The 27,242-nt window shown below is 43.3% G+C and overlaps 1 protein-coding gene across 4 annotated transcripts in view; it reads left to right on the top strand.

Annotated features, from left to right (window-relative positions):
* The window catches only part of LOC117417975 (myosin-11-like), a 32,159-nt gene that overhangs the window by 1,846 nt on the left and 3,071 nt on the right, over positions 1-27,242 (top strand). For 3 of the 4 annotated variants that reach the window (XM_034030425.3, XM_059035588.1, XM_034030427.3), the window contains 38 exons: positions 1,990-2,358; positions 3,098-3,254; positions 8,751-8,778; positions 10,771-10,873; positions 13,305-13,397; positions 13,613-13,676; positions 14,742-14,840; positions 15,188-15,331; positions 15,573-15,668; positions 16,119-16,237; positions 16,427-16,579; positions 16,679-16,852; positions 16,976-17,149; positions 17,307-17,421; positions 17,696-17,889; positions 17,988-18,109; positions 18,895-18,964; positions 19,305-19,465; positions 19,657-19,765; positions 20,047-20,178; positions 20,274-20,480; positions 20,654-20,791; positions 21,622-21,745; positions 21,843-22,014; positions 22,215-22,427; positions 22,721-22,865; positions 23,201-23,407; positions 23,492-23,596; positions 23,837-23,989; positions 24,339-24,587; positions 24,745-24,957; positions 25,046-25,258; positions 25,589-25,750; positions 25,866-25,994; positions 26,104-26,192; positions 26,288-26,411; positions 26,741-26,949; positions 27,112-27,220. In XM_034030425.3, the coding sequence (XP_033886316.2) occupies positions 2,008-2,358; positions 3,098-3,254; positions 8,751-8,778; positions 10,771-10,873; positions 13,305-13,397; positions 13,613-13,676; positions 14,742-14,840; positions 15,188-15,331; positions 15,573-15,668; positions 16,119-16,237; positions 16,427-16,579; positions 16,679-16,852; positions 16,976-17,149; positions 17,307-17,421; positions 17,696-17,889; positions 17,988-18,109; positions 18,895-18,964; positions 19,305-19,465; positions 19,657-19,765; positions 20,047-20,178; positions 20,274-20,480; positions 20,654-20,791; positions 21,622-21,745; positions 21,843-22,014; positions 22,215-22,427; positions 22,721-22,865; positions 23,201-23,407; positions 23,492-23,596; positions 23,837-23,989; positions 24,339-24,587; positions 24,745-24,957; positions 25,046-25,258; positions 25,589-25,750; positions 25,866-25,994; positions 26,104-26,192; positions 26,288-26,411; positions 26,741-26,949; positions 27,112-27,220 (5,619 nt within the window). In that variant the 5' untranslated portion in view covers positions 1,990-2,007. Of the gene's footprint in view, positions 1-1,989; positions 2,359-3,097; positions 3,255-8,750; positions 8,779-10,770; positions 10,874-11,309; positions 11,337-13,304; positions 13,398-13,612; positions 13,677-14,741; positions 14,841-15,187; positions 15,332-15,572; positions 15,669-16,118; positions 16,238-16,426; positions 16,580-16,678; positions 16,853-16,975; positions 17,150-17,306; positions 17,422-17,695; positions 17,890-17,987; positions 18,110-18,894; positions 18,965-19,304; positions 19,466-19,656; positions 19,766-20,046; positions 20,179-20,273; positions 20,481-20,653; positions 20,792-21,621; positions 21,746-21,842; positions 22,015-22,214; positions 22,428-22,720; positions 22,866-23,200; positions 23,408-23,491; positions 23,597-23,836; positions 23,990-24,338; positions 24,588-24,744; positions 24,958-25,045; positions 25,259-25,588; positions 25,751-25,865; positions 25,995-26,103; positions 26,193-26,287; positions 26,412-26,740; positions 26,950-27,111; positions 27,221-27,242 lie in introns of all 4 variants that reach the window. The other variant, XM_034030428.3, reaches the window with a different exon arrangement.

Genomic DNA, 27,242 nt, shown 5'->3' with positions numbered 1-27,242 from the left:
TGTAACAGCATTGCAAAATCATGTGGTTATCACAAGAACAAAAGCATTCTGTATTGCAATTGCAAATATGTTCTAATTCCAGGTAGTAGCTAGAACATTGTTTTAATAAAACATTCATTGCTGTGTTTGTCAAATGGAAACGTTATCTATTAAATCAAAACCACTCAATAAAATATAAGAAACTAAGTCAAGCTGACAAACCTTTCAGCTTTCTTCTAGGTAATAAAACCAAACACTTCACAGCGACATGTGGCTTTTTATAAAGGCTTGTTTTTCCTTAAAGAAAATACCAAATCACATTCCTTTAGGATAATAAATTGGAAACCATATATATTTCCATTGTATTTTAGTGAGCTTAATTGGCAAGGCAGGGGGTAGTATGTGTTGCAACAGAAATAGTAATGTAATGGTGACATAAAGATTTTGCAAATACTGTACATTCTTACACATTGCAATGTGCAGTAGGCTATTTTCCTGTGCCATTCGGAAAACAACAGCAGTGGAAGTGTGCTAAAATTCATACAAACCTCAGAGTTGTGTACAGTTTAACCCCAGCACTGCAACTGCAGTGAGAAATGGCAGTGTACGTGTCGGGTACACAGCAAGCTAGCTACACTACTCATCTAGTATTTGCACCAAGTTACAGCTGTTTATTTTCTGCAAGGACTTGGAAGTCAGAAGTGTTAAAAGCACTATAGAGTCAGCAATGGCAGGTAGCCACAAGACCTGCAAGTGCTGTCAAGCATGGAACTATCAGCACCATAAAACTGACAAGCTCAGTACCTGTCACTACCGAGATGAATACAGTGTGTTGGATACAACTTGGTCCACCACATCAAGTATTTAGAAAAACAAGCAAAACAGTGTACTCACTCACTATACTATCCCTGTTAAAAAATGGAATACATTATGTAATTTGACTTACAGTTTTCACTGATTTCCTTATCATTGATTTGTTCAAAATGATGAGAGTCGCTCTCTGCTCCGTGCAGGGCCACGGGTGTTAGAGTTCTGTAATCCACTCGTGGCTGAAATCAGGGAGTCCATTTTAAGAGTAATATTTGACTCAAAAGTGTCTCACAGTTTCAGTAAAGCAGTAAGGTTTTGACCGGAAACTGGTCTCACTGGTGCAGACCTTTGGACAGTGAAAAAGTGTTAAACTGAACAATAAAGAGAGCAGTGAAAAAGCCCTTGAAACATTCTCAATAAAAACAAACCAAGTCCGCTCACACTGCAGTTGATTGGCAGCTGCTTTTAATATTGTATGGGGCATCCTGGGAGTATCGCTTTCTGTCATTTCAGAGGAAAAAAGGAATTAGGTTTTTTTGTAAAACATTTAACCTCAACCCTGCCCGAGCTCTGCTTCATCATTTTATCATTTTGGCGTGAACTCTGCTTTTGTGACTGCCGGAGCACTGGAGACATATTATTCCCTATAAGGTCTTTGTTATGAAATGAGCTATCGTTGCTGTTTGGGTCTGCAGAAACACTGCTGCCAGAGAGAACCTGCCCTTATATGGTAATCACAGCATGGGACATGAGCTTTCTATAACTCTACAATGCAGAATAACTATTGTTATTATCGTTAGTGTTATTCATGCAAAGAAAAAAAAACATCAGATTGTAACATTCATCAGCGTCTAACTTCTGACTACAGTGCCCCAGGCTACATTTTGTAATTGTCTTCAGTGAACTCCTGCATTTCCATGGGGAATGTTAAGAGTTGAGATATCTGATAGCTAATGAAGGTTAACCTCTTCAGTACTTTAAAATGCAGGAACTCTTTCTCATACACTGGGTGCAGCACATCTGTTTACCAGAGTGTTGCTTGTCTACCCCATTACTGCACATAGTGTATAGTTATTCTTCAGCTCAAATATCATTCATCTGCACTGGCTTTTCAATGGCATTTCAGACAATCATTCAAACTCACAATGTTTTCCCAGCAAAGACAATCTTATAAAGCCTTCAATATCTCTGTCTCTGCAGCGCACCCCGGATTTCAAGATGGCAAAGAAGGCAGGCAGTACCCTGAGCGAGGATGAGAAGTTCCTCTTCCTGGACAAGAACTTCATCAACAACCCGGTGGCACAGGCTGACTGGGCTGCCAAGAAGCTGGTGTGGGTCCCATCTGAAAAGCAGGGCTTTGAGGCAGCCAGCATCAAGGAGGAGCGCGGGGATGAGGTGGTGGTGGTGCTGGTTGAGAACGGCAAGAAGGTGACCATCAACAAGGATGACATCCAGAAGATGAACCCTCCCAAGTTCAGCAAGGTGGAGGATATGGCCGAGCTCACCTGCCTCAACGAGGCCTCCGTGCTGCACAACCTGAGGGAGAGGTACTTCTCCGGGCTCATCTACGTGAGTGCAACTACTGACTGTATAGAATTCTGCATTCCTGGCTGATAGTCTGTTGAACTTTTCATTGCAATCCCTGCAGACAGCAAACATGAAGATTCTGGATTTGAAGAAAGCCAAAACTTTTTTTTCTTTTTTGCAGAACTTCTGCCAAAATCACTTAGTCTTGCCTGGAGTTTACCCTGACCACTGGCTAGTTTAGACTTCAATGAGTCACAATTCATTACTGGGTGGCCTTTAAAAAACTGACTGTTATTTAGTCTTTGCTGTTTGAACACTCTAAACAAAGTTTTTCAGCAGCTCAAGAGCACACCTCTCCTGTTTTCAAAACAGCGATCTCCCATTCACAATATCACACTTCATTTTGCATTTCATTAACAGGATGTGTTTTGCTAACACTTTGGGGGGAGTTTTGAACACAGTGTTCGTAAAAGAAATTGGTCATATTTCAAAACTAAGACCCAACAGCTCGGATATATTTACTATCATTGGTTTTTGACATTTTTAATCACGTACAGTATCTTGACTTGCACACAACTATTCTTTAATATTGTCTGCAAAATTAATGCAAAAGTCAAATGTATAATACATGTCAACATTGTTCATTTTTAGAGAACATTAAACTGTAAAACAAACCGCAAACAACATTGATGCAGAACATTTAAAAGATTATTTATTTAATGTAGATTGAGAGCGTATTAACCCCTTGAGGCTCACCAGTGTCTCCTCCTGTTCTTCACAGACATACTCGGGTCTCTTCTGTGTGGTGGTGAACCCCTACAAAATGCTGCCCATCTACTCTGAGAAAATCATTGAAATGTACAAGGGGAAGAAGCGCCATGAGATCCCACCACATATCTACTCCATTGCCGACAACGCGTACAGGAGCATGTTGCAAGGTAAGGACACTAGGGGGCAGTACATACGTGTGCTGAGCTGCCGCTATTCAGGATTGGGTCTGTGGAATTTGTTTAGCGATTCAGATTTGGAGAGGCCCAGTTCAGTCAGTCCACTACAGGGTTCACTCTCCATGGTGTTTTCATGGAACAGGATCAAAGTGAGTTCTTCAGAATCTCAACAATCCACTTATATTTGTTACAAATCTGAATAATGATGAGAATCCAGGATCAGTCCTAATAAGTACCGTAATACCTGTAGAATTTAGGAAGCTGTATTTCTGTTTTCTATCATTCTTTGTTGTACTAGTAGTCAATTAGATGTTCTGCCACTTCTTGTTAAAGCTGAATTCCTGAATATTATTATTATTTGTTCATTTAGCAGACGCCTTTATCCAAGGCGACTTACATAGACTAGGGTGTATGAACTATGCATCAGCTGTAGAGTCACTTACAACAACGTATGACCCGAAAGATGGGGCGCAGGAGGTTAAGTGACTTGCTCAGGGTCACACAATGAGTCAGTGGCTGAGCCAGGATTTGAACCGGGGACCTCCTGGTTACAAGCCCTTTTCTTTAACCACTGGACCAATTACGAGTCTCTCAGAACTAAATTTTAAAGAAGCATCAATGCTGTGTTTGTGTTATTTCAAGGAGTAAAATGATTAAAAATCACAAACATGTTTCAGCCAAAAAGCCTTTGTCAGTGTGTATACACAGCTTCAATACCTCAATTTAAATACACTGAGTTTAACAGGTAATTAAGTAAGATGTTAGTTTATGGGCACACAACACAAATTATCACACCTGGTATATCACAGATTAAATGTGGAATTTTAAGTCCTAGCTGCCTGTGTTTTGTTATGGTTGAACTTTAAGTGTGGGTTGACATGTTGATAGTTCCTCTAAATTGAGTTGCTAAGGGTAGCCCCTCTGCATCAAGGCTTCTTGTTGATAACGCCTTGCTGTATCTGCACTTTCTCAGCGCACACTGGAGCGAGTTATGATACAGTAGTTAACAGACAGTGTTGCATTTTGTTTAGTCAGGATTTTGTTGTTAGGCCATAATGTGGGGAAGAATCTAAAGGGTCTGTTCTAGAAGTTATATACATTAGCAGCAACAAAACAACATTCCTTCTTTTTTTTGGAGGGGGGGTGAGTGAGGAGAAAGCAAATAAGCAGCACTTTGATTGGAGAGTAACTATCTGTCAGTGAGCCCAGAGCCAACCTGAGATTGGAATTTGAAGGGATTCTGCATGGGTGGTGTCCTCCAATCCTAGTTAAATACAATAAAGGATCTCTCCGCTGGATCCTCTGAAATACACAAGGCCAGATCTGTGTTTCTTGAAGATCCTAAAGGAACTTTTAAAAACTGACCCTGGATCCCCTTACTGTACCATCAGGGTGAAGTACAGCGTCAGGCATCATAGGCTATATCATATAGGATGTTCTCTGTTAAATCGGTGGTCAAACACCATTAACTATATGCACCATACATCAAAATGCTCTGAATTTGTTCCTCTTTATTTAAATATTCAACCCCCCTCTGTGTCATTGTGATTAACTCATTAGAGGGTGTGAGCTACAGATTAGATGCACTGACGTGTGGTCAGTCACAACGACTACAATGTTGGGGGCTGATAGAAGCACTTGGCTTCTTTTTGCAACATCAACTACTGTCAGCGCCACACCACAGCTAAATATAACCAAGTTTTAATCAGCCAGACCGCGTTATAACGTGCATGTGAACAGTGTAGTGCAGCTAGACTGCCGCTGCACTGCATATAGCTGCATTATAACTATATTGTTTCAACTGCAAAATGAAAGTGTAGTTAAAGCATGGTAACAACAACAAAAAAAAAAACACAGAGATGTGTGGCAAAGCACAGCCAATTTACCTTGGTAAAGTAAGCATTAAGATACAGTCGTTTCTAGTTTTGTGCACATTCTGTAGTCAGAGCATTATATGTTTTGAACTTATTCCTAAATATGTCAAGGTGGCCAAAATATTTATCGTAGATATATTTATTTTTGGTGGGGGTGGTGGTGAGGGTCAAGCGTGAGAGGAGTCAGCTGGAAGCAGCCTTGAGATGGAAGCTGCCTGCCTGGCTTCCCTGGCTCTAGTTGCCCTTATAAGGTAAAGCTGTCAAGTTTCCCACCCCTGCCTTTCCTTGACACCCTCCTCCATGCTTAGTCAAGTCAGCAGCACAGTCCAGCATGCACAATTGTTTACATTTTTTATGTATTTTTTCTGGGAAAGAGACTCAATGACAACATCCATTTACAAAATTGTTTTACATATCCTTCAGTTCCCGACTGTTAACTATAAACAGACAAAAACAATTACCCAAATGACATGCAATCAGTATTTATTTATATTCAGTGTATAATTAAAGAGGCTGGGTTTAATTTTCTTAAAGGAATGCATGTCTTCCAAATCATTCTTTTGATTCATTGTAACCTCTGTTGGAGTGTTTCTTGGTATGATTTTTTTAATTGAACATTCCAAGTGTGCTACAGGACAAAGGTGTTATATTTTATAGTGTAAACGTGTAGGGAATTAAGTAGAATCTAGCACCCGTACAGTACACTATGATGTTGATACCAGATGTAATAAAGCAGTCACTCAGATACATACACACATGCACAAACTGAGCAGAGAAGTTGTAATGACCTGATGCCAGTGGATGGTGATGATCTTAGGTAATACATTCCTGCTCTGGGTAAAGGCAAGATTACCCAAATTAGACATATCGCTGCAGGCTTCATAATCTTTTGGCAATGTTCGTTTTGTTTTATGTGTAAATGCATTTTTTGTGGGTGACGTTATGTTCTTTGATTGAATTGTATTTCTTGTGATATTTATAGTCATCACCAAATCAAGACATTCTCTTTCATATTCAAGTAAGGTCATATACTTCTCACATAATATAAAACTCCCCCCTGGCGTGGCGTGTGTGTAATTGACAGTGTGAGAGTGTAATGTCTTTTCTCTCTTTTTTTGCTGATTAAATGTTTACTATATTTGCACTCACTAGAAATCCTTTTAGACTGCCAATGCTTCATTATAGACAAAATGTAATCGATGAGAAGGCATTGGGCTTAGCCATAAGTAATAGAGGTAAAAGACGCTACAGGTGTGTCAGTTTAATACCCCACTGTGTCTGTGTCTTGTAGGCACTTGCATTATTATTTCTTTCTACCTCATTTGTCCTAATCTTTCTGAGTTTTCTAATTTACTTCTAATAGTAAAGACAGTGATTCCAGCAGTGTCATTCCCAATCATATCTACCTGACTGGCGCTGACCTTGTGAAACTCTCAAGCATGGAACATTGTAACTTTCAGCTGAGCTAGGATTACCTCCAACATCAGCAATCAAGCGCATCGCGAAGATTTGCTGCGTTGTAAGTGCATTGTGGGTACCTAGAATTGATATACAGTGACAGTGCCAAATACCTTGGTACTGACACTGTGTACCATAATGAGATGTTTGCGCAGAACATTTACTGTTTTGACTTTTGAGTTTACTGTGTGCTCGTCCAGTCCCTGTCAGATTTATATCATTGGGAAACTGGGTTACAGTGAGTGCTGCGCCCCGAGAAAGGAATTTAAGCCATAGCTGGCAGTTTCTTGTACATTCCCTATAAGAAGTGGTTGTAAAAATGTCCTATAGTCTTGCTAGGTTTCTGTTCTGAACGAACTCAATAAAGCAGCAACCTTGATGCATGACTGGGTGTTTATACACCAGTGCAGGCTGCAGGCTCCCAGTATAAACAGAGTGGAGAAACCTTGCATAATACACACATAAACAGAGGGAATGAGCCAACAGCTCTCTCAGGATTGGAAAAGATAGCGTGGATTGATCCATAAACACTTATCCTACGGAATCCTGTGGAATTCTTTGGAATTCAGAGAATTTGGTTTCCGTAGATGTTAACCTTCCCCAGATTGTTTTGTTTACACACCCCTGGTATTGACATCTTTAATACCAATCAAACAACAAAAAAGATCTATAAAAACAAAATCCTGTAAATTATATTATTTTCAAATAGAATCAAAGATTTATGGTAAAGTTACAGTAAAGCTTGACAAAATGTTTCGTACGGTAAAATCATATTCAACTGAAAAAAATGTGCAATGTTAACACAGTGTTTTGTAATCAGGAGCTGACAGACCGGAGTGTGACAGAAAAGCCCCAGGAGGTGTACTGTGGGACAGGACAGAGAGGAGAGTCCTCTGTTGAAAACTATTAAGATGTATTTAACATGGGGAAAAAGTTAATTGAGGTCCTAGTGCTTTGCACAAGAGAGGCCCTGGCAGCACAACACAGATGGTAGTAGGCTTAGATGGTCAAATCCACCAAGTTACTAGAGCTGTGTGAACAATGTGGGTGTAGGGTGACTTGATACGAATGACACTGGTGCAGTGTAGTTTAACTGGACCTCCATTAGGAATGTCACCCCCACAGTAAGTATCTAACTACACTCACTCTATGACCCCCTTTTCTCATTCCTAGAGAGGGCCAGTTATGCTCCCTTATCTGTGGTCAGATCTGCTGGATAACCCTTGTTCCTCAGATGATTAAACTTGGTGGAATTATCTGTAATGGGAATGTTTAGTGTTTTATATAATCTGTGCTTCCCACAACGAAGACAAGCATTCCTTTATCATGTCTATCTAGATGGCTTCTCTTTGAAGTCAGCTGAAGAGAACATGCTATGTTATTCCCATGCATGCATTGGACCGTTACCAGCGCGAATTAGTTATATTTACAGTAAACTCCAAGTTAAAAGGTACCCATTGTTAGAAAGATTTGAACCTAATAACAATAAAGCATGGATATTATCATCAGGAAATGTATCCCTCGGCTCTAATCACTAGGGCGTGCTGCCCCCAAGTCTAACCAGTAGACAACACTGCCTCCACAGCAGTTCAGCTCTAACCACTAGACACAAGCAACACTGCCTTCCTGTCCCTCTGCTTCCACTATGAGGGTAGAACTGCCTTCACTGGAGCAGGAATATGATGTCTGTATGCAACTAACATTCAGAGACTGGAGCCAAATCCAACCGAGCTGTGTCCATTACGAGCAGAAGTATCTTGTACTGTTTACAGTGTGGCGAGGATGTATGGGACTGACCTGGCACCCACTCACAGTGTAGAGTGATATTCTTTCTATTTTTAGAAAGTTAACTGTTACCTACTGTAATGTAATTCCCTTGACACCCAGGATGATGTTCAGATTTCAGTTTCTTAAATGGTCAGCAATGTGGGTTGGTGCTGAGTACATTTAACATGCTTCACAAAAAATCAGACACACACTGAAGGAAGTGCAGAAAGATCGACTTACTTATGAGTACAAAAGACACCAGGAACCACCTGAAATGTTTGTCATTAAATATGATGTTGCATTGTAATTAACACGACCATCTGTATCATAACACTGTAAGTAAGAGACACTTGATATAAAACGTATGCAATTTGTTTTCTCTTTACAGATCGTGAAGACCAATCTATCCTCTGCACGTGAGTAAAATTTTTAAATTGATGTTTGTCTCTCTATATGTCTGTTTGTCCATCTCACCTCTGAGATATGTCGGAATCTGTTTGCTTAACGAAAGGAACTATGAAAGTAGTTACTACAGTTATGCTTAGTTACACAATCCAGTTAAAGGATTATCTTCCCTGCAGCAGGTACATGATGTAAAAGACGATGCGTCTTCTTCAGGTGCACACCTACATCCACGCACTGTCCTTTACTCGCTATCCCATAATGTAAAAGCCAAAACCTTTCACCCACTAGCTGGAGGAACTAGAGGGCCGGGAGGCAGGAAGCAGAGTCAGCTAGAAGCCACCATTCAGAACGGATGGGGGTTAGTGGTACATTGTCTCCAAGGAGACAACAAGCTCAGAAGCAAGTACTAGTGTCTGAACCTTTAACACAGCACAGAGGACATGCATTGTGTCCATATACCTTTTGAAATGGGTTTTAAGTTTAAAGTGAGCAGCAGGCACTTTAGGTGGTTTTGAGACTCGTATTGTTTTCAAATGGTCTATTGTTTTTCAAACCCATAAAAAGTGCTCTGCCAGGCAGTCACTGTGAGAGTGACACCCCCTCTGCAGAACAGGAAACATTCTGGAAACCAAAGTTCTGTGACAAATTGAGGCTGCATAAAATGAACTAAAGAGATATAGGGGAAGGGCAAACATACAGGTTCGAATCCAGCTGAGGTTACAAGTTCAGTGGTCTGAACTCAGTCCAGAGTACAATGGATTGGATGGACATGGAGGTTGAACCAGGTTAGGGGTTAGGATTAGGATTAGGATTAGGGTCAGGGGTTAGGATTGGAGTTTGTGTTTAATTGAAATTGAGGGGATAAGGATTGAGGTTAGGGGTAACTATAAATTATACTGTCAGAATGTGGTTGTTATTAGATAGGGTTTCAACGTGAGTTAGATTTGGTATTAATGTATAGGCCACGCAATTTCTCAGAAACTATCAAGCTCCAAACAGCCTTTTCCTGTAATGCCTCTTATAAGAGGGATGAGGAAATGGGAGGTCATGAAACTGCCAGGGTGCAATGCTCCCAAATCTCAACAAGCACTTTCCTGCATGCTACCCACAATATTTCCTGTGGGTTAGTTACTATATCTGAGTTCTTTTTTTTCCTATTTAGCATATGGCTTTCAAGTAAAGCACTGACCTTGGGGCTTAATATCTTTTCAAATGAGTAGTGACTGTCAGTCTTCAACTTCTGGGCGTGCGTGTTTGTGCTCTTCAGCAGAGAAGCTATGGGAAAAAAGCATCAGAATGAATTCACAATCCAGAGACTGAAATTCCTAAGTTTAAATACTGGGTTCTATACTAAGGGAGACCACTTTAGAACTTTACGTGTACATTCCTTTGTTATCTTTTCTCCATTAAAGACAAACCAGACGTTTTTGACAGAGAACTCTTAAGCCTTCTCCATACCAGGTCACAGCATGAATTTTGGCTGGATCTCAAAGTCTAAATTAGGCCCCTTGATGTTTCGGGATGATAAGTAATCAAAGTGACAGCCACTGTATGGCCGTCCTGCCTATATAAGGCTATTTCAAAATCCAGTTGTTGCCTAACTCCAGGGACAGCAATAGGAAGCAGCTTTTTAACAAGCCAGACTGTGCACAGCAGTTAGCTCTGTATGCAGTTTGCCAGCTCTCAGATGATTGTACAGGACTCTTCGCATTGTGAGTTTTGAGTTCTATGTATTGAACATGCCAAAACTGTGTTTTTGGCTTTTAAATTCACAAGATGGTAAACTGTAATTAAGCACTATAAAAATAATGAACTCCAAAGCCATATTGTAAAAGGTGAGGGCACTTTTTTCCCCAACTTTTTTGGTCTGTTTTTTGTTTTGTTTTGTAAAGCGCCTACAAAGATGCAGGGTGAAGGCTTAGTAGTCCTGAGAATGGAGCGTTTAATGCAGTGGTTTTATATAACCCCTCCCTAACATCTCTCTCTCTCCTGCATGCAATCAGAGGAGAGTCTGGAGCAGGCAAGACAGAGAACACAAAGAAGGTGATTCAGTACCTGGCTGTGGTCGCTTCCTCCCACAAAGGCAAGAAGGAGACCAGCATCACTGTGAGTATCTCCTCCAGTTGTCCTTCTCCTCAATAGGTGACCTAACAGAGACCCCTACTGGTGGAGGAGCTAGCGGTGAATAAATTAGAGATAGAGATGGAACATTTGGATTTACATGTAGGCCTGTCATTGTGGTGCTGCAGAGCCATATTGTTAAATGTTGCTTTGGCACTGCTATGTCTGTTGTGGTGCCATCATTTTAATGCAATTGAAACCATAGTTCAGCTTCTAGGGATTGCTTCTCTTCCTGTATATCCACTCAGCACTGGGTTATCTTCTCCTGAGGTGGGCCCGTGCTACAGTGCACCTTCAATATTTGAATTTTAGAGCCCCATTCCCTCCTTTTTTCCCATTGTTTTTCTGAGGAAGAGAAAATGTCGTCTGTCTACAACTAACCGCTGACCTTTACTTTTCTATCACAATTCCCTCCAAATAGCAACAGCCAGGAGTGCAGTTTGGTTTCGTGAGTAACAGGGAATGTGTTTCTGTGTGACGCTGGTACAGAACTGCATGCAACGGTTACACACCCAGGAGGAATACTGTAGTGAAATGCTAATGCTTTATTATCTACACAAATAAACCAACATAGACCTTTTAGGTCTACAGTGGTCTATACACTAGTTAAAGAACTGAATGTCATGCAAGAAGTAGATTTTAAATTGAGATTAGAATTGGTAGAACACGAGCCATTCTACCCATACTGTACTTTTCTACAACAACTCAAAGTGAGTACTAGTATGTGCTACACTAGCTATACTTTCCAGTAGTTTCACTGCAGTATTTTCTATCCTGGGCGGTAGGGAATGTTTTTGGAACAGTATTGTTTTTCGTGTTTACCCTTTCAGCATCATGACAGCTTTTAAGATGCTCCTGGCACTGAAAAGGTTAACCACAGAATGAAGAGTGAGCACTGGCCAGCCTCGCTGTCTCCCCCTCTCAGTCCCCCCACCCCCCCACCCAAATAAATACCCGGGGCAGAGGGGGGGTTGTGGTACTCCTAGGGGTGAGGGCAACTAGCTGCCTGTATGAAGTTAATGCAGTGTGTAGTTTCTTTTTTATTTTGGATGTAAAAGGTAACTTTTCCAGTTTTCCTGAAAGTTTGGCTCAACCTGAAAATATATGATACCAACTAAACTAACCAGACCATCCTCTAACTTACTGCCACAGACTATAATCAGACTGCCTATTTCGAACCCCCAAATCTGCTTTTGGGCCTTTGTTTCAGGACTTCTGTGAAACAATAGCTGAATTAGTCACTATACAGAAGATGAGCTTTTGTGAATATTGCCCTCCCTGTGTGAGGGGGTCAAACTAGTGCATGTATGTCCATTATCTATCTATGTATCTATCTATCTATCTATATGTATATATGTACTATATATATATATATATATATATATATATATATATATATATATATATATATATATATATATATATGTACTATATATATATAGATCTCTATCTCTCTCTCTCTCTCTCATATATATATATATTAATCTCTCTCTCTATATATATATATATACATATGTATATATCTCTCTCTCTCTAACTACCTGACGAAGACACATTGTGTCGAAACGCGTCATGGTTTTTTTTTGTTTTGTTTGTTCAGAAAAATGTTTGTTCAATAAAATATATTTTGATCAGAAATTGACAGAGTGTGCGACCAAGTGTGTCTCTAAGTTGGCGGATCGTAGCAAATCAACAAGAAAAATAAGGTTTGTTCAACTGCACAAAATGAATGCTTGTGACCAACATTTAATTGACAGTTTCTTAATTATTGACATTGCCTTATATTGGTCGGCACCTCTGTTAAAATTAAGCATTGTAGTGCACGGACAGTATCTCTTTGCTTGGAATACATATATATATATATACACACAGGGTGATTAGAAAGTACATTTACCGCATCAATAATATGGTGCATTGATGTGGTAAACTTACTTTCTAATCACCCTGCATACAAACTTAAATGTGTATATATATATTTTTTAAACTTAAGCTTACACATGTACACACACAAACAGAAGCAGTACATGTGCATAGCCAAAAATGCACACACACACACACACACACACACACACACACACACACACACACACACACACACACACACACACACACACACACACCACACACGCACACACCATCATTTTCAGGAGACTCCTGCTGGTAAAGCTAGTCCTGCTTGTCAGCTGACTCCATCTCTTTGATCTCTGTGGATTAGGGCTCTCCAGGATGACACTCTGTTTTGCTCTGCTGCAGCCCAGCTGCACGTCTGCTTGCCACTAGTTACATTTCATATCAGGACAGCCAGTGGAGACCTGTGTATATATGGTGGTGGAGGGGTTACAGTGTCTGTAAGAGATCTACCTGAGCATCGTATTCCCAGGTAATAGCTAACCTCTTGTTGTCCTGGCTGTTTTAGGGGGAACTGGAGAAGCAGCTGCTCCAGGCCAATCCCATCCTGGAAGCTTTTGGGAATGCCAAGACCATCAAGAATGACAACTCTTCCCGATTCGTAAGTGGAAGACTCAATGGCCGTGCTGCACCAATTATTATTGTACTATTGTATTATTCCTTAGTAGTGGGGAATCAGAACTGATGTGTAATACTGTGCCTTTCAAGCAGGTTAAATCATTAAGAAATTCCTGTACCAGTTATCACCTTCATTGGTTCAGAATTGATTTTACAGTCCAAATTTATGTTAATTAAATTCTGCTCTCCATCCCCTAGGGTAAATTCATCCGCATCAACTTTGACGTAACTGGCTACATTGTGGGAGCCAACATTGAGACCTGTATCCTTCCTGTGGCCTGGTATGCAGTGACTCACTTTAGTGGAAAAGATTTATTAGTAAACTACAAAATACAGTGCTACCCCATTGTAACACGACCTGTTATAGTGCGGAATTGGTTGTAACACGGTAAGGTCATGGCTCCCATTTCCCCCATAATGCAGTTTGACTCACAAACGTTGCGTGAGTGTTCCAGATATACAGTACGAAGCATGACAGACAGCAAAAAACGAAAATCTTTCTCTGTTAAAATGAAACTCGATGCGGTGGACAGAGTAAGAAAAGGTGACACTCAAACAGCAGTTTCAAAATGTATAAATGTTGTAGAATCTCTGTTGCATGGATGACTAAAAGATGAAGAAAACTGAGGTTTTCTTGATAAGATTGACTCCGAAGAGGGCAGCTGTAGAAAAGAAATGTGCTGCGCTGAAGAGTGAGACAAGCTGCTGTGTGAATGTGCTGCTGTGAGAGTGCAAGACTGCTTGTTGTTTTTGGTGTGGCCCAGGCTAACGGGCCAGGAACAATCGTTCCAATAAACCCTGGATTCGTGTACCTGCAAATTGTGCGTGTCTCCTTCCTTCATTTCCCACTGTACGCTACAATATTAATTAGGCCATAGTAAATCATTTCGGGAACAAAAATGCCAATATTCATTATAAGGCAAAACACAGATAACGAAGTCTCCTAATTATAGACCCCGACAACCACATTATAACGGGGAAGAAATGTATATACAGACTTGAATTCTCTGCAGTCGAAACAGAATATATATGTTTTCTTTCAAAACATTTTTGAAAATCCTTTATACAGCTTTCCAAGTCATTAAGTGAAGATTGTCTTCTTTCCTTTGGTGGCAGAGTGGGATCATGCTCAACTACATTACAGGAAGGAACTGGTAATGGCTAAAGTCTAAAAGCTGTATTTTAGTAAAAACAACAGCAGAGATTAACTACATTGTAGTTCCAGTTCTGCTGCTATTAGAATTTACTCTGACAGTGCATTTGATTAATGTTGCTGGAGTGCAGACGATTCTTCTGGAAGGTACTGTCCTTAACAGTGTCATCACAGATCTGCTGGAGAAATCCCGCTGTATCCGTCAAGCCAAGATCGAGAGAACCTTCCACATCTTCTACTATCTGCTGGCAGGGGCTGGAGAGCAGCAACGCAGTAAGGCGCTCCATGCCTCATTTCTTTCATTCCTAATTGATAATATACTTTGGTAATACACACACTAATCTCCCTTAAACTTCTTGGAGCAGTGTGGGTTTCTTTGGCCAGTTCTGTCTACCTACAGTATTATGAATGGAGCACTGTTAAATGCATCTAATATTAATAAAATATCCTGATCATTCTCCAAATTTTATTTCTGGGTTGTATTTTAGATGTAACAATAACTACAAATGTAGGTGTATTCAGAATAAAAGGGGTTTGGATATTTCTCTGCCATTGGTCATCAACGTACTAGTCAGTAATCGCACTTGTCAGGAACTGGAGAATTGTTCTCTCTGTTGCAGAGGAGCTGCTGCTGGAAGGATTTGGGGATTATCGATTCCTGATGGCAGGGCATGTTCCGGTCCCAGGAGCATCGGACAGTGAGATGTTTGAGGAGACCCTGGAGGCTATGAGAATTATGGGTTTCACAGAGGAAGAGCAGACAGGTGGGGGACCTGCGGAGGTCTGGTTTTGAGATGAGGGGTGAGAGGTAGAGGAAGTGCACCCTGTAAGTCTGTAACAGTTCATCGGCATTATACATCAGTCTTGCAAATTAAATCTTTAATACCTGGGGAACTGTGACCGATGTCCATAAGCAGAGAGTTCCTGAGAGAGCTGTTGTTAGAAGTAGTGTGTTTTTCTTGTTCCTCTCCCTCACACCCTCTCCCTTTTCTCTCCTGCTCTCAGGCATCCTGAAGATTGTGTCTTCAGTTCTGCAGTTCGGAAACATTGTGTTCAAGAAGGAGAGGAACAATGACCAGGCCTCCATGCCTGACAACACAGGTACAAGGGCAGCCGAATTCCAGCTGAAGCTGGCAGTTGCTCAGGTTTAACAACCTCACAAGGGATGGGCCTGGTACTTAACGCATTAGGTACCAAATACATTTTTCTTTCAAAAAATCAGAACGCAAGCTGTGTTTATGTAATTTGGTACGTTACATTTAGACTTAACTTTTGCGGTTAACAACATCAGAGTAAGTTATCATAACAATATAGTTAAAGAGAAAATTTAAGTAACAGGTAGATGGCAGTTAAAAATGCCAAACAAATTACAAACTAGCCTGTACTCAAATGAGGACAATGGCACTTCATGGGTTAAGATGAGCTTGGGTCGAACATATTTTAAACAAAATCTAGTCACTGTATCCTGCTAAATTCTCTTACGTGCTACAGTTCTATTATACACTGTTTGTGCTGTATTTTAACTAACCATATTCATCTTTCCTCCTTCAGCTGCCCAGAAAGTGTGCCACCTGCTGGGGATAAACGTGACAGATTTCACACGAGCCATCCTCACCCCACGTATCAAAGTGGGTCGCGACGTGGTCCAAAAAGCACAGACCAAAGAGCAGGTTGGTCATTATTCTATTGATCACTGTCAAGAATTAAATTATATCTATTTATTTATTTAATTAATGCAAAAACAATTTTCTTTTTTGTGACATACAGTTATCTGCCATTATATATATCACTACAAAGAATTGGCTAGACCGTCATGCTTTTGTACTTTTTTCTGACGTTTGGTCTCTCTTTCCTCGCAGGCAGACTTTGCAGTGGAGGCCCTGGCCAAGGCAAAGTACGATCGCCTATTTAAATGGATTCTGGCTCGCGTCAACAAGGCACTCGACAAAACCAAGAGGCAGGGGGCGTCTTTCCTGGGCATCTTGGATATCGCCGGCTTCGAGATCTTTGAGGTGAGAGTAACTTCTACTCTGAGACGCGGTGCACAGCTTCCTAAGCTCTTGTGGCACTGGCTATAGCGTCTGACCTGTTTCCCCCTCTCTGCGTTTCAGGTGAACTCCTTCGAGCAGCTCTGCATCAACTTCACCAACGAGAAGCTGCAGCAGCTCTTCAACCACACCATGTTCGTCCTGGAGCAGGAGGAGTACCAGCGAGAGGGCATCGAGTGGAACTTCATCGACTTTGGCCTGGACCTGCAGCCCTGCATCGAGCTGATCGAGAGACCGGTGAGTCTATCGTCTGTCTATTACTTAGTGTGTGTGGATCAACCTTGGGATGGAAGTGAATCCCTGCGTCTAGCTCATGAAAAGACCTGCAGATCTCATTCTAATCCCCCTTCTCTTCTGTAGAATAACCCCCCTGGCATCCTGGCACTGCTGGATGAGGAGTGTTGGTTCCCCAAGGCAACAGATACCTCCTTTGTGGAGAAACTATGCTCCGAGCAGACCAACCACCCCAAGTTCCAGAAGCCCAAGCAGCTCAAGGACAAGACTGAGTTCTCAGTGTTTCACTACGCTGGCCGGGTAAGATGTTCTTCAGATAATACATTTATTTTGTACAGTATTGTTTGTCTTTGTTACACCTGTGAATCTACATCTACAAGGTGGAGAAGTTTAAACCTTTTAGTGGCTTTCTTTCCTGTTGAAACTATAACAGCTTTCTTTCCAATATTCCATGTAGGTTGATTACAATGCCAGTGAATGGCTGACAAAGAACATGGACCCCCTAAATGACAACGTAACAGCCCTCCTGAACAACTCCTCCAGCCAGTATGTGGCAGACCTCTGGAAAGACGGTGAGAATCTGCCGGATTGACAGGATATTCCTGTTGCGTTTGCTGGCACTCAAATATCATTGTAATACTGACTTTTTATAATATTTTATAGCATTAATGTAATCAAAGGCTATTAAGTTTCCAACTCTGTTCATACTCCTATTCATGTTACCTTCCACACTCCCTTTTCAAAAAGTGCTGCTGAATTTGTACAACATATTGAGTCCTTGGAGACGACCACATGCCTAACATGAGTTTCATGACAAAGAGTGACTGATTTCCCCATGTACCCCAGTCGACCGCATCGTCGGGCTCGACCAGTTAACGAAAATGTCAGACAGCTCTGCGCCCAGTGCCTCCAAGACCAAGAAGGGCATGTTCCGCACAGTGGGCCAGCTGTACAAAGAGAGCTTGACCAAGCTGATGACCACTTTGAGGAACACCAACCCCAACTTTGTGCGGTGCATCATCCCCAACCACGAGAAAAGGGTACGCACAACAAAGAACCCTTAAACCCACTGCGTCTTATCTTTCCAAAAACCAACAAAATTAAAACTGTGTCTGACCTGTCTGTCTCTCTCCCCCAGTCTGGGAAGCTGGACGCTAACCTCGTCCTGGAGCAGCTTCGTTGCAATGGCGTCCTGGAAGGGATCAGAATCTGCCGACAAGGCTTCCCCAACCGCGTCCTCTTCCAGGAGTTCCGACAGAGGTGAGCATTCCAGAATCTCAGAACTACTTTTTTTACGTAATAAGGATGAGACCAGGACATTGCTTACCATCTCCAAATACCAAACATTACATTCTGCATTGAACATTATTGTTTAGATACAATAACGTGCCACTAGCATTAACAGAGATAAGACAATTGATCAAGTTACCTTCCGTTGGGAGAGAGCTTCAGACACTACATCGATGTTCTTGATGATCTGGAGGTATTGGGAGCTTCTCGTCTTTATGCCTGGTATGAATACTGTAGTCGGCTCAGAGCCTACGTGACTCCAATTAATTTCTGTTATCTTACTAGTTATAGTTGTCAGTAGCATAATGAGTTATTCAGCTATTACTCCACTCAGGTGCAACCAACCACACACTACTCTCTCTAATAAGATCACATGGTTAATTGTTTACCATGATTCACCTTTCTAATATATTCCTGCATATACCTTATCACTCAACATTCTAAACCCAAGGCTAAGTGGGTCATTGCCTTAGCAACTCTACTCATGCCCAAGTCACCTTAGCAAACTGTTTATGTGCCATTTGCACTTTAATTATATACATTTCCCTACATTTATACCACATTCTAATAAACTCTATTATCCTGTATCATTGCCTTATAAATCTTCAATGAATCACAGTTACCCTTCCACATTGTGAATTAACACACATTACAGACCACCTTTATCTTGGGCTCATTACTGTCAAAAAAAAAAAAGTCCATATCACATTATTGTATTGTTACTAATATTGATGTTATTGTTCTTATTTCTTCAGATACGAAATTCTGGCTGCTGGGTCGATTCCTAAAGGCTTCATGGACGGCAAACAGGCCAGTGCACTTATGGTGAGTGAAATATAATTATGGATTTACTATTTTTATTATTTATTATTTTCCTTATTTATGATTACACTTTTACTGTTCAAACATATGTTAGGCTTGCACTTGAGGATCAAGCACATTAATATTAATGTGAAGGAGCAGTGTTGTGAAGTTGGGGATAGGTGAGGACTGTTGGGAGACGTAGATGAGATTGTTGAATGCAGGGTCTTATCATTCTTATTAACTCTGGCCTAAAATAGGATCTAAAGCATTTACAGGGAGCATTTTGAAACAGCTGTGCCAGATCAGCTCTGACAGTTTAACGTAACAAACTCTTGTTGCTGTGTTTCCTCCCCTTGCACAGATCAAAGCCCTGGAGCTGGACCCTAACCTCTACAGGATTGGCCAGAGCAAGATCTTCTTCCGCACAGGAGTGCTGGCTCACCTGGAAGAGGAGCGAGACCTGAAGGTCACCGTTGTCATCATTGCCTTCCAGGCCCAGGCCCGCGGCCACCTCGCCAGGAAGTGAGTATGGAAGGGAGACCTGTGTGCGTCCATGTCTTTGAATATTGTAATCCGCAGTTTGTACCTTCAAGGTTAATCTTTTTGCATACTCAAAGGTTGTATCCTACTCCCAGGGCCACTTTTGGATATTTCAAAATGTTAGTAAGCAAGTGACACAGATCTAATGGATCTTGACCCGTTTTCCTTCGTAGGGCATTTGCTAAGAGACAACAGCAGCTGACCGCTATGAAGGTGATCCAGAGAAACTGTGCTGCCTACCTGAAACTGCGCAACTGGCAGTGGTGGAGACTCTTCACCAAGGTGGGGTCCTTTCACACATCTCAACCCTGTAGCCTCACTGTGTGTTAGACAGGACTTATTTGACCACACATTTACGAAACACTGTAAAGATTTACAGGACTCATTTAATAGTGCACACCACCTGATGGTTATGTATTTTTCTCTTATTCTTCAAGCATCAGTGGAATTTTCTGATTTCAATTTTTTTTTTCTGAAGTAAATGCCCTAGTACAATTGCAATGACAACAAGGCACTATTCAACCCCAGGTTAAACCCCCTGCTCTCTTCTCTATTCCCACTAGGTCAAGCCACTGCTGCAGGTCACCCGACAGGAGGAGGAAATGCACTTGAAAGAAGACGAGCTGCACAGAACCAGGGAGTTGCAGCAGAAGGCAGAGACGGAACTGAAGGATCTTTCTCAGAAACATACACAGGTAACACTGCTCAAGGATTATCGCGCTCTCTCTCACCTGCTTTCTCTCTTCTCCAGGCCTCTCTCTGACCCTGTGTGTCTCTCATTCTCCCCTAGCTGGTAGAGGAGAAGAATCACCTCCAGGAGCAGCTGCAGGCAGAGACAGAACTGTACGCAGAGGCAGAGGAGATGCGGGTTCGACTGGCTGCCAAGAAACAGGAGCTGGAAGAGATCCTGCACGAGATGGAGGCTCGTATTGAGGAGGAGGAGGAACGCAGTGTGGTGCTGCAGGGAGAGAAGAAGAAGATGCAGCAGCAGATGCAGGTAGGCTTTGTATCTGCATGGCATTTCTGCACAGACTCTCTTTGTATTGTACAGATCCCAAATGGATGATGGGTCCTAATACTTGAGTCCTATTGCTTGACTGATTAGCTACACTTAACCCTGGTGCCGTCCAATGTCTCCCTTACTGAGACCCTGATGCTGCCTCTCTTTAGGACCTGGAGGAGCAGCTAGAAGAGGAGGAGGATGCCCGTCAGAAGTTGCAGCTGGAGAAGGTGACGGCCGAGGGCAAGATCAAGAAACTGGAGGATGAAGTCCTGATCATGGACGACCACAACAACAAGCTGCTCAAGGTGTGTGTGTGGTGCCTGTGTGTGTGAGAGGCATCGGGGTAACCATTCTCCATGTAAAGAACTGGGAGCCAAAAGAATGATTCCAACCCCAAAGCTTCTGCCATTTGTAGAATTAACTTTTGCACCCTAAATCCTTGCCATGTTGTGACAGGGTACACCCCGCCCCTGTGTGTATTTGTGTTATTTTGTATTTGTGTTGTGTTATTGTTGTTTCACTGTATGGTTTGGTGTATCAAATCATTAAATCATGAGAATGCATGGTCAACAGCGAGTGATCATTGACAAACTGGCTGTTGACCACGCATTTGAGAAACCCCGTGCCGAATGTGGCAGAAGGATAAACTAGGTAATTAATAGCCAGTTAATCCCTCTGCCACAATAGAAAAACCTGCAGCTTTGGCTGAAAAGGGGTTGAGTGTGTTCAGGAGCGGAGAACGGGAGTAAGAGAGAGAGGAGGTAAAAGAATAAATATAAAGAAACAATTGCTATGTGTGCTGGTTCAGCACCAGCATGATACTTGTTTTAGTTATTATTTGTTTGTCTATTTGTTTCAGCCACCGTGCCGTTTTGTTTCTGTGAAGTGTTTTGTTTTGTTTTGTTCAGCTGTTTCAATTGTTTATTTATTAATAAAACGTGCAGCAACGCTTACCTTGCAATCCTGTGTGTCAATTCACTTCCTGGTCACCACAATAGCCATCTTGCCACACGTGTATTTATATTGTCCATAACTTCAAAACACTCAATCAGAATTCTAAGATTATTTTTTTTTAAAGTCAAGTAGACAAACTCTGAGTGTGACAGATATCTTCTTTGTTCATTGATGATTTCAGGAGAGGAAGCTGCTGGAGGAGAGAATTGCGGACTTCAGCACAAACCTGGCAGAGGAAGAGGAGAAATCCAAGAACCTGACCAAGCTGAAGAACAAACACGAGTCCATGATCTCCGAGCTCGAAGGTAGCGCCTTGTCTCCGTTATCATCTGTGCCTCCTTTCCTGTAATCTTACAAGTGGTTAATATGGTAGCTTACGGTAGCTCCTCATTTCTCCTACAGTGCGTCTCAAGAAGGAGGAGAAGAGTCGTCAGGAGCTGGACAAGGGGAAGCGGAAGCTGGAAGCGGAGGTGAACGACTTCCAAGAGCAGATTGCCGACCTCCAGGCTCAGATCGCCGAGCTGAAGGCACAGCTGGCCAAGAAAGAAGAGGAGCTGCAGAATGCCCTGGGACGGTACGGAAAATACGTGATGATAAGCAAAATCTGGTCTATAAATGTTCTATGGTAAAAAAAATTGCCATAATAAGGTCAAAAGGAATTAGATGCTTTGGTCAACCTGGACAGTTTTTTGTCTGGCCTATAAGTAATTACATCAGTGCTATGTGGCATGAAGATGTACAGTATGTCTCTAAGTTGTACGCTGTGTCTCCCAGGCTGGAGGATGAGACGGCTCAGAAGAACAACGCCCTGAAGAAGATCCGGGAGCTGGAGGGGCACATCTCAGACCTGCAGGAGGACCTGGACTCGGAGCGTGCCGCTCGCAACAAGGCTGAGAAATACAAGCGGGACCTGGGGGAGGAGCTGGAGGCACTCAAGAGTGAGCTGGAGGACACCCTGGACAGCACAGCCACACAGCAGGAGCTCCGGTAGGGATATTCCCTGGGCTGATTTATCGGTCCCAATTTAACCCCCCATGGACAATAATCCACACCATAAAACCACCATACAATTCAGCTCAATTTGCATTCTCTGGCTGAGAATGAAATGCAGGGGGTGGGGGAGTCCAGGTCAGGATCGAGGACTTGTTAAATCTAGGAATTGGCAAATCAAGGAATTGATGAATTGCGTAACTGGTTGACACACACATCATGAGCGAGTTTTCAAAAACTGTAGTTGTACTGATGGGCTGTGTCTGAACTGTGCTGTGTGTGTCTCGCAGGGCAAAGCGTGAACAAGAAGTGACACTTATGAAGAGGGCTCTGGAGGAGGAGGGCCGCAGCCACGAGGCACAGGTGCAGGAAATGCGACAGAAACACACACAGGCTGTGGAGGAGCTAACCGAGCAACTGGAGCAGTCCAAGCGGGTACGTGGCTGGGGGGAATGGGCCATACCAAACGAGTACAAAGTAAGAGGGGTTGGGCGACAACAAAATGGGTAGAAGACGAGAAGTACAGGGCAGACTAAATGAGTACCGTGAGGTGGGGAAAAGGTGACATACAAAACTGATATGAGTTTATAAGTTATGGGGAGGAATAAGGCCATTCAAAATCACTAGGAGGGGGAGGGATTGGAATGGGACATATGGAATATGAGGCAGAGGTGAGGGTTGGACTGGAGAAGAGGTTGAGGGAGCTACAGATCTCTCCGGATACTGGGTTCCCTCTTGCTCAGATTTGCTGTAATGTACCTGACCTGCAGGTGAAGGTTAATCTGGACAAGGCAAAGCAGGCTCTGGAGAAGGAGAACGCAGAGTTGGCCGGGGATGTGCGCTTGCTGTCTCAGGCTAAGCAGGAGGTAGAACACAAGAGGAAGAAGCTGGAAGGGCAGCTGACCGACCTGCAGGCCAAATACAACGATGGGGAGAAACAGAAAGCAGAGCTGGGAGAGCGCGTCTCCAAACTGTCGGTATGTATCTCTTAGTCTACAGAATCTGGTACATAAGGAATGCTGTATATGTGTATAAGAGGGAATTCTTCTTTCTCTCTACAGAATGAGCTGGACAGCGTAACCAATCTTCTAAATGAGGCTGATGGCAAAGCCATCAAACTGAGCAAGGACGTGTCCAGTCTAAGCTCCCAGCTCCAGGACACACAGGTATGAATATCTGTCTGTTTATTTCAGTATGTCTACCTCTAATCTCTGATCTGTCATACTAAAACAAACTAAGATTTATCATAAATTCTTTTAGTTTTATTGAATATTTTATGATAAACCTATAGCTTACAATATTAGCCTGTGCCTTATGATATTAATCATTACCTTGTGATATTAACCATTACATTTCGATATTAACCGTTGCCTTACAATATTCATTATTTACTGAACTGATGCTAGGAGCTGCTGTCAGAGGAGACTCGTATGAAGCTGAACGTGACCACCCGGATGAGACAGGTGGAGGAGGAGCGAAACACACTGCAGGAGCAGCTGGATGAGGAGGCTGAGGCCAAGAAGAACCTGGAGAGGAACATCTCCACACTCAACATACAGGTCAGCAGAGTCCGGGAGGGTCAGGGATGGGGTTGGTTACCTCTGAAGGGTAGGGGCCACCTCAGGCATCTCAGACACATCCCACACAGCATGCAGGTCAGAAGGGTCACTGCGGGGTTAAGGGAGGGTGGTCACACAAACCTATTTGCTATTGTTTGTACTCTAACAAAATGGGATTGTTAAATGAGTAAAGGTATAAACAGGATAGTTCATCCCAGTTGGAGGCTTAGGAAATGCATGAGTGCATTATTCTTCATAACTCACTCACCTGGGGGGGGCTATTCTCTGTTACCGCATTGTGAGAGCTTGGTATGGGCAAATGCCTGATCCTCTTTGCCCACCTCCCCAGCTATCAGATTCAAAGAAGAAGCTGGACGAGTTTGTGAGCTGTGTGGAGCTGCTAGAAGAGGGGAAGAAGCGCTTGCAGCGTGACCTGGAGGCAGCAAACACACAGTTCGAGGAGAAGGCCTCCGCCTACGACAAGCTGGAGAAAACCAAGAACCGTCTGCAGCAAGAGCTGGAAGACCTGATTGTGGATCTGGACAACCAGAGACAGCTGGTCTCCAACCTGGAGAAGAAGCAGAAGAAGTTTGACCAGGTGAGTTTAACGCTTTTCTTGCTCAAGCGATTTTCCTAACTGCCTCTTTCTCTCTCTTTCACTCATGCTTTGAGATGACCATCATTAGTTCTCTCCAACATTTCACCTCTACTACCCTCGCTCCTCCCTGACACACTGTCTTCCTTTCTCTCCTCAGATGCTGGCAGAAGAAAAGAGCATCTCCAACAAGTACGCAGATGAGCGAGACCGTGCTGAGGTGGAGGCCCGCGAGAAGGAGACACGAGCTCTGTCCCTGGCTCGGGCACTGGATGAGGCCCAGGACTCCCGCGAGGAGCTTGAGAGGATCAATAAGCAGCTCCGCATCGAGATGGAAGACCTGGTCAGCTCTAAGGACGACGTCGGCAAAAGCGTGAGTGCAACCACAACTTATCGAATGTTCTTAGTTAATTTTGGTAACCCTGGTGATGGACACTACCTCTCATTCTGTCCATCACCAGGTCCACGAGATGGAGAAGTCGAAGCGCGCCCTGGAGACGCAGGTGGAGGAGATGAAGACCCAGCTGGAGGAGCTGGAGGACGAGCTGCAGGCCACTGAGGACGCCAAGTTGCGCCTGGAGGTCAACATGCAGGCACTCAAGGCCCAGTTTGAGAGGGACCTGCAGGGGCGTGATGAGCAAAGCGAGGAAAAGAGAAGGCAGCTGGGAAAACAGGTAACGGCATGCGCTAGAACACACACACCACACACAGAACCCGAGATACACCAAATGTGCTCACACAAACACGTGTTGGAAAACTTATCAAGAAACACAGGCATTCTTATCACTATAAAATTCAGTCCCTTATTAGGTCATTTATTAGCATACCTGATGAATGAAAATTTTTGAGCTGGAAATTAACGAACATTATTAAACGTTTGATAGAAACCGGAATTACAGAAAATATAAACAGGGAATCTTTGTTAGAAGACCATTCAGTTTTGATGAATGCTAAGTGCGGGAGATTTCGACGGGTGATTACGCCTCTCCTGCCTCCCCCTTCAGGTGCGTGAACTGGAGACAGAGCTGGAAGATGAGCGCAAGCAACGAGCCCTGGTGGGCACTGCCAAGAAGAAGCTGGAAGGAGATCTCAAGGACATGGAGGGGCAGGTGGAAGCCATCACCAAGGGACGTGACGAAGCCATCAAACAGCTCCGCAAGATCCAGGTGAGCACATCGGCATCTTTGCAGTTCTGTGTAACAGTCATCACTACATAAACATAAAGACATTTATGGGCAAAAGAACATATGTCTTGAACTTGTTTGTGAATCCCGCCCACAGGGCCAGGTGAAAGACCTCCAGCGAGAGCTTGATGACGCATGCAACGCCCGGGAGGAAGTGTTGGCCACAGCCAAGGAGAGCGAGAAGAAAGCAAAGAGTTTGGAGGCAGAGCTGATGCAGCTCCAGGAGGTACCAAGCCCTTACTAATGATACTGTCTTATCTAATACGTCAATGTGATGATACCTCAAGCTGTTACCTAACGCTTCATCTGCTTTGTTTGCATGTGTTTGTGTGCAGGACCTGGCAGCAGCAGAGCGTGCTCGGAAACAGGCAGAGGCTGAGAGGGATGAGTTAGCCGACGAACTGACCAACAACGCAGCCGGAAAGTGAGTGAGGGAGAGTCAAGAGGGGTGGCAATGTCTTTCACCTAGTTTTGTTCAGCATGTACTACCAAATGTGTCTCACTGTGTGTTCTCTGCAGGTCAGCAATGGCCGATGAGAAACGACGTCTGGAGGCCAAGATCGCTGCCCTGGAGGAGGAGCTGGAGGAGGAGCAGAGCAGCATGGAGATGCTTAATGATAGGCTGAGGAAAGCAGTGCAGCAGGTAAGAAGAGAACCATGTGATGGGGCTAGGGAAAGGGGAGGGGCAGAGCTGCATGGAGATGCTCAGCAATAGGCTGAGGAGAGCAGGTAGGAGGGGTTAGTAAAGAGGGGAGGAGCTGGGAATCAAGGAGAGCATAGTGTGAGGTTAGCAGGCTGGAGAGAATTCAAAAGTAAAGGTCAGGGGCTACAGGAGATGGTTTGGAGGGGTGGGGGTGGGAGGGAGAAAGCCCAATTATGAAAAAAGAGAGTTTTTTTACGACATCTATAGCCAGCTGTTTTCTGTGGCTGTTTGTGTGGGTAGTCACTCCTCTCTCCCCCCCCCCATCCCAGACGGAACAGCTCAACAACGAGCTGGCGACAGAGCGCAGCACCTCCCAGAAGAACGAGAGCGCCCGGCAGCAGCTGGAGCGTCAGAACAAGGAGCTCAAGGCCAAGCTGCAGGAGATGGAGGGAGCCATCAAGTCCAAATTCAAGACCTCTATCACCTCACTGGAGGCCAAGGTCCAAGGGCTGGAGGAGCAGCTGGAACAGGAGGCCAGGTTTGCTCCCCTTTCTTCCCTTCCCCTTTATACCTGTCTTTCCTCTAGCTCTTGCTTTCACTGCCCCTGTTCCCCCCCCGTTCTGTCCCTCAATGTGTCTCTCTCCCTTTCTCTCATGCCCTCTCCCCTCCCCTCCCCTCTCACTCCCTCTTTGTGTCGCAGGGAGAAACAGGCGTCTGCCAAAGGGCTTAGGCAGAAGGAGAAGAGGCTGAAGGATATGATGATGCAGGTGGAGGATGAGAGGAAACAGGCCGAGCAGTACAAAGACCAGGTATAGAGTACTGTACTGGACT

The sequence above is a fragment of the Acipenser ruthenus genome, chromosome 13 (genome assembly GCF_902713425.1).
Source record: "Acipenser ruthenus chromosome 13, fAciRut3.2 maternal haplotype, whole genome shotgun sequence".
Classification (NCBI taxonomy): domain Eukaryota; kingdom Metazoa; phylum Chordata; class Actinopteri; order Acipenseriformes; family Acipenseridae; genus Acipenser; species Acipenser ruthenus.
The sequence above is the reverse complement of the archived record's forward strand: the minus strand, read 5'-3'. Positions and strand labels throughout refer to the sequence as shown.